Source organism: Scomber japonicus, chromosome 19, assembly GCF_027409825.1.
Source record: "Scomber japonicus isolate fScoJap1 chromosome 19, fScoJap1.pri, whole genome shotgun sequence".
Taxonomy (NCBI): domain Eukaryota; kingdom Metazoa; phylum Chordata; class Actinopteri; order Scombriformes; family Scombridae; genus Scomber; species Scomber japonicus.
In genome coordinates this window covers 3,655,238-3,661,936 of record NC_070596.1, presented here as the reverse complement: position 1 = coordinate 3,661,936, position 6,699 = coordinate 3,655,238, and the positions used below count along the sequence as shown (strand labels likewise).

Here is a 6,699-nt window from a genome sequence, read left to right as displayed (position 1 = left end):
TGACACAGTAAATGCATATAGAAAATGGAAATCAATATAAATATATTATAATGTGCAGTAAGAAGTTTTACACTCTGCTGCACATTTTTATTTGTAAACTTATTTTTAATGAAATTTATAAATTATTCTGAGACCAAGACTAACAACAGGTCCAATTAAAATACTGAAGATACTGCAACATTTTCACTCATACTAACCCATACTCATGTTGATCTTGTATGTGATTTCAAAGGGCCTCATACATGCTGCGTAGGGATTTGCAGAATTTTCAGTCTGTTACTATGAAATACTATGATTATTTATATTTCTGCTACACTGTAAACCACTTTTAAAGTAAAAATGGACTCCCATGCTTTTAATACTGCTTTACTCACTGTTAATGTATAGTAATCTTGTTAGCCAAACAAAATCTGTAATCAGGTTTTTATCTGTTACTGAAGAGTTTTTTAGGTTTTTGTTTACCTTTGCTCTTTGTTAATAGTGTGATTAATCAAGGGAACTACCTCTGTGAATTGTTAAGCTTCTGTAACACACTTCAGACTTTAAAATGAAGCTGCATTTATCAGACATATGGCAGGTGCTGCCACTATCTGCTGTAATAGCCATGACTTGTGTAGGACCCTACCAGCAGCTGATCAAGACAACAGGTTTTCAGTCTTTAATTTATTGTCTTTATTGCCTTAGTAGATTTCTGTATCATCTTGGAAAACACTTGTTTATGTCTCCATATCTCCATTCTCATAATGGAAACATTAAAAAACTAAATTTTTTGGGGATCATCACCTCACATCATCACCTAGCTAAAAACACTCAGGATCAGTCAGTAATTATTATCTTTCTCCCCCAGGCAGAGACATAACATGGTAAGTTTCCCTTGTTTGAAATAAGCTTTAATCTTGTACTGTAACAGTCTGTAACAGGTTAACATCAAGTATACATTTTCTGTTTGGCTTAAGGAAACAGAAGTGCAGAAGAGGTGACCTCACATACAGAATACAGTGAAACAGTTAACACCCTGTTGGGAGTTTTGAATCAAAGTTTCAAAATATCTGAAAAATGAATAGATTTTCTTTTTCATTGTTAAAATTGCTGTTACATAATATAGCTCTCAAATGTAAAATGCTAAATATTTCAACACCAGCAACAGTTGAAATATTACTTTACTATCAATCTTTACAGCATAAAATGACAGCTTGTCACAAGGTCCATATTCCAATTGCAAGTAGGCTGCATTCTTCAATGGAACATCTATCTGAAAATATTTGAAATTTATATTTAAAGCCCCAATATGTTGGATTTTAACATTTCTGACTCTGGTGACTCCCAGATATGCTGTGGCAGACAGTAATTCCCCCTTTGGATTTAACCCAAGATACTCAGATAATCAAGTAAGTCAGACTGCACCAGTTGTACTGAGACTGATTGACTTTCAACAAAAAAAACGTACTTCAACAAAACTATTTGGATGATGCCATTTGACACATAGAGGCTCTAGACGTTCCACATTCATAAATTAAATTGAATTTTCTACTCCTAGTGTGAAGCCCACTCCCCCCTCAAAAAAAATCAGACATTCTAAAGCAAACCAATCACAATTTCCTTTCGAAGTAGAACAACAAAGTGAGAAAAAACTAAAAGGGGTGTAAAGATTTGTTTTCAAAGATCTGTGTTCCAATGGCTTGCTTATATACAGTACTGCAGTGTTACATGTGAACCATTAATGCCATGATGCTGACAATATCAAGATACAGTGACGTTTCCAGAGATAATCTATAGTAGATGTGCAACAGTGCAATCAGATGCAGAAATGTTTCCACAGTAGAGGCATTTGAACATGTCCATTTTCAGCCGTAAGAGAAACATACACAGGGATACAAAAAGACACATCTATTTACTGCTGTGCCCCTATAACCAATGTAAAAAACTAGAGATGCACCAATATGGTTTTCAAAAGGCAATATATTCCCAAACATATTTGGCAACAGCAATCAGTAAATAATAAATAGATGAAAACTTAAGGGGTGACTATTTGATTATAATATTTTTTTCAATTCTGTTTTAATACGATACACATACTTCATATGAACATTGAATAACTGTAATCATTGCTGCTGTCCGTACAGGCTGTGAGATGTTGCCCCTAGTGTGACTATAAGGTGGAGGACAAAATTCATACTGCTCTGTCTGTGTAAAAATACATTCTATAGTTCAGCTGAAGCTCAAATGAGCAGTCTGAGTTTTACAACTGGAAAATGGACCCTGGCCCAACCTTTTTTTCCCCAAGGGTGGTCACATTAGGAAGGGGCCATTTTAGGGCATCTTTGTGAGTAATGGTGTAAGGTGCTGACCACCATGTATCACAAAGTATGTGGTTCCATCATATCCATCGAGGTAATAGACTTTATTAGATTTACCTCACAGATAGATTTTAAGTGTGTCATAAAAATCATTTACACATGCTCTTCTAATGGTCAATAGGTGGTTTACAAATGCAATTATATTAATTTACAGCAATAAAATAAAAAACACAAACAAATAATCAACATAATAAAGGTATTATCTCGCTAATTTGAAAGTAGGCAAGAAAACTGACTGATAGCAATGTTGCATTAAAAGCACACAGTATGTGATATGTGCTTGTATCAATTGTAAGCTGATACATCAGTGCATCTCGGACCAATACAAACACACAACACATTCAATAAATAGGTGCGCCACTTATTGCTAAGTTTACATAATTAAATTTTTTTAACCTCCACAACCCCATTAATAGTGATAGTAAGGACTAATTTAAGAATTTTCTTAAACATTATGTGTACAGAGCAGGGTATAACCTGCGTAATTAATAATGTAACAAGACTGTATTGTTAAAGAACTGCTTATAATCTGAGTACAAAGAAAAAGAGCTAGAAATAGCACCCACATCCCCAAGAGGGTGAAAGAGGCCTTAATCATTTTATCTTCTTTGCTTTTATGTCTTGTTTCTGGTGAACATCCGCTCCCCTCGCAAGGTGAGGTGCTGCAGTTGGTACTGTAACACCTCAGTGTCTGATGACTCTTTGATACTTATTTTGTCCAGATTAAGGTAGTCCAGAGACTTGGATTGGGTCCTCTTCCCTTTAAGGAGACACAGGGGAAGTGGCGCATGCAGACCCCTCCCAGGCTCCCCGTGGGCCAGGGACCTGAGGAAGGTGTCACTCGAGCTGGGCATACACCTCCGCCTCCGCCCATTGGCGGCAGGAATGTCGTACGGCTGGTATAAGCGACTTTTGGCTTTGGAGATTCGTGAAGACCGGTGGATGCCAGAGTCCATCGACTTTGGGACAGTGGTTTGGATGGAACTGGGCACAGCCTCTGATAATAAACCCTTCTCTGGAGTGCTTTCTGACCACTTGTGAGCCAATTTGAGCAGCTCCTCGCCAGTGGTGAAACCAACCAGATAGTTTGAGTCCATGTGGAGGATCTGGTATCCTGCAACAGTACCTCTGATGGGTGAACAGGGTGTGCTGGCACAGCGAGGTCTTTCTGTTTCTGCTTTCAATGTGGCTTTGATGTCAGCAGCAGGTAGAATTGAGACATGTGCCCTTGATGCTCCATTGATATCCATTTCCATCTTTACAGACATATCCTGACTGATTAAAAGTAGAGAAAAAAACATTACGTAAGTCACTCTTGTGTCTTACACTGCTTCCAGCAGATAAAGCAGCATTAAGTATTAGGTGCATTTAGCAATGAAGGTTTGGAACATGCTAAACATACAAATCAAATGATACATTACAATACCAAGTTAATGCGGTGATGAAATATTTTTTCCAATTAACATTTTCTGACAACATCAGTATTCAGCCATTTCCTTTATGTCATATTCCCTTTAACAGTTGCTCCAGGACAACTTCACTAGGCTTCATAATGATGCACTTATGTGTTTGGTATTGAAAAAGCCTAAATTCATTGAATTTACTGGCGGTAGAAATCACAGTCACAGATTATACTATAAAAAAGCAGCATTTTTTAAATGGGGGTAGGGCTAATGGAGTAAGTACTATTGTGATGCACTGTACAACATCCTAAAATCTTATACTGTGACATTATTAGTGTTTTGAAGAATCTCAATGTAGAATAATGTTTGGTTTAATAACAATAATTAAAAAAAAATGTTTTTTTATACCTTTTAAAGTTGCTCTCAGGGTGCAGCAGAACGATGCATTTGACTTAAAAATGTACAAACAAATTCTTCAAGGGGAGCATGCACCCAGACCTGCCTAGAGGGTTCGGATTGAGGTCCACCCACCATAGTCTCTCAAAATTCTGGGGGAAACACTGAACATTGAAAGTCAAATTCTCATTGGGAGCTGAGCCCCCCCTAAAGTTCTGATCCTAGAATCACCCCTGAGGCCTGTACTACGAAGCTGGATTCACCTATCCAGGATATCTCTCCGTTACCTGGGTTGATTTATCCAGATATTCGCAGTCTAGGATAAACGGTACTACGAAGCTGGATATCAACTCGGTAAATCAACCCAGGGTTTTGCAATCTGGATCTCTGCGCGCTCACATAAAGGGGAGGTGTTTGCAGCGTCTGACCAATCACAAACATGGAGAAACCCTGCAGAGCAGACTACTTTACCATGGAGGAGCAGACAATTATTATTCAACTATATGAAGAATTAAATCACATCATCCAGGCCAAAAGCAACACTGATGATGCAGCAGCAAAAACCAGGAAGGAATGCTGGCAGAAAATTGCCGACTCTGTTAATGTGTAAATTCACGAGATCATACAATATTAATTTATCAGACAATATAAACGGACAGCACTCTGATCACACAATGTCACTTTATTACGGCACAGACGTTTGAGGCAGATCGCTTCCTCAGTGCCCTTCCTTTCATAAGAGACATTAAGTTAGTTTAATGTTCAACATTCAAAATACAAACCTATAATGCGCTTCAACCACTTGAGTGAATGATTTCAAACCAACTGTATAACATACAGACTAATATCCCTCATGTGCCACAAGGCTTATTTTACAAATATATATTTTCGTCAATTTTTTACAATTAGGCCTACAATAAATAAATACAGTTATTATGCTCCCTGACACTTTGATCTCAGGATGTCAAACCTACATAATAATATCCCCCACGTGCCTCAATGATTATTTTTTAAATATATATTTTGGCCAATTAAAAAATTGCATCTATCACTAAAAACTCTTTCTCTCCTAAGCGCTCCTCTTGCAATCCGCGCACCAATGTTGACAGGATCTTATAAGAATGGGCAGGTCATTTTCTAAGAGAACTGATTGGTCAGGAGGTGGTGCTTTTGTACTCATTGATCTCTTATCCAGAACATAACCTGCTCCGGAGCAGGTTAGCCGTTCAGCATAAGTTACCATGGTGATTTACCCCGGTAAGAAGTGAACCAGCTTCGTAGTACGGAAAACCCAGGGTTAACCCTGAAGTTATCTCGATAAGAGAAAATCCAGCTTCGTAGTACAGGCCTCTGGTTTGTATGCTGACCAACAAAAGAATAATAAACAATTATGCACTGCAGTCAATGATAATAGAATTTTAGTTGCTTTGCATGCCATGCATAGGCAACGTAAACATTTTAAAATAAATAACAGCACATTTTCTTTCCAGAAATGACATACAGGTTGTTCTGGATAATCCACAGCCATCACTGTCAACAGTTTGCATTACAAGTTTTGTTTTATTGAATATGAAAAAAACAGGATGGGTTTGAGTTGATATGTAAATAAATATGTACATGTCATAAACGCCTTTTTCAGTCACTCTCATTATCACCGTGAAATGACATTGTGTAACGTGTTGACCAGCTCACAGTCAGATGACAGCAGATAGTAGCTGCTTTACAACAGCACAATGATTATTAAGTATGCAGGCCATGGCGAGGCTAAACCATGTCATTGTAAGCCAATGGAAAATGGGCAATGCTGACCAGGCTGTAGAAAACAGTCCCAATATATGCGAGAGCCATAATAGCCGTGATTCAGCTGTAATATCAATTGCCTCTTAATAAAGGGTGTATGAAATGAAAAATGACAGAGTAAAAAAATAGTGTCGTTAACAATAGGCCGAGTTCATCCTGCACCGTGCTGACAGGGAAGCCCAGTCAAAACTGCACTGCCAGGATCAAGAAGGACGTCTTAACGCGGTATTTGTACCACTAAAATGCGATGCACTGATCATTTCAAACACAGTCTTGCTTGACAGGATTGAACCACAGGCGCACTTGTTTTGTCTACACTGTTTATATAGATGGAAGAAGCATTTTCATCCTCGCTATTTGACCCTCATTAAATATCTCCTGGTTTTCCTCTTTATAAGGAAAGACATCAAACTGACCCCAAAAGGAAAGAAAAAAAACCCGTAGTAAAACACAAACCTGTCTGGATGCGGAAAATCTGATGATCAACCTTCCCGTCTGTGTGGTGGTCCCTGGCCTCCGCACTTGCGCCTGTTGCGTCATCGGCAACAAAGGGAGCACTTCCGGTCTCTGGTTTTTCATAAAAAAAGAGCCAAAAGTCCAACAACTCATTCTTCGTGGTAGTTTTTGAGTTGTAATAGACATGCTAAATTTCCCATGAATATACCTATTAAAAAAAGTAGAAGCTAAAATAAACAGTCTTCTCTTCTACTCTGTCATCATGTGAATCACCCACATTTTAGGCA

General features: G+C 38.1%; 1 protein-coding gene across 3 annotated transcripts; it reads right to left on the bottom strand.

Moving 5' to 3' along the window:
• Positions 1–1,296: 1,296 nt before the first annotated feature.
• On the bottom strand, positions 1,297–6,494 carry macir (macrophage immunometabolism regulator). Of its 3 annotated transcripts, none has more exons than XM_053339399.1 (2): positions 6,413–6,494; positions 1,297–3,632 (listed from the first exon to the last, which is right to left on the bottom strand). In XM_053339399.1, the coding sequence occupies exon 2, from the start codon at positions 3,623–3,625 to the stop codon at positions 2,972–2,974; it is 654 nt and encodes a 217-aa protein (XP_053195374.1). In that variant the 5' UTR covers positions 3,626–3,632; positions 6,413–6,494; the 3' UTR covers positions 1,297–2,971. The 3 variants fall into 3 exon arrangements, with proteins under 3 accessions (XP_053195374.1, XP_053195376.1, XP_053195375.1); XM_053339401.1 differs by having other exon boundaries at positions 1,297–3,628; positions 6,407–6,454; XM_053339400.1 differs by lacking the exon at positions 6,413–6,494 and adding an exon at positions 4,169–4,194.
• Positions 6,495–6,699: the final 205 nt, after the last annotated feature.

Bases quoted from the DNA above. Each gene is read 5' to 3' on its own strand.
- macir (XM_053339399.1), bottom strand. From the start codon at position 3,625: ATGTCTGTAAAGATGGAAATGGATATCAATGGAGCATCAAGGGCACAT.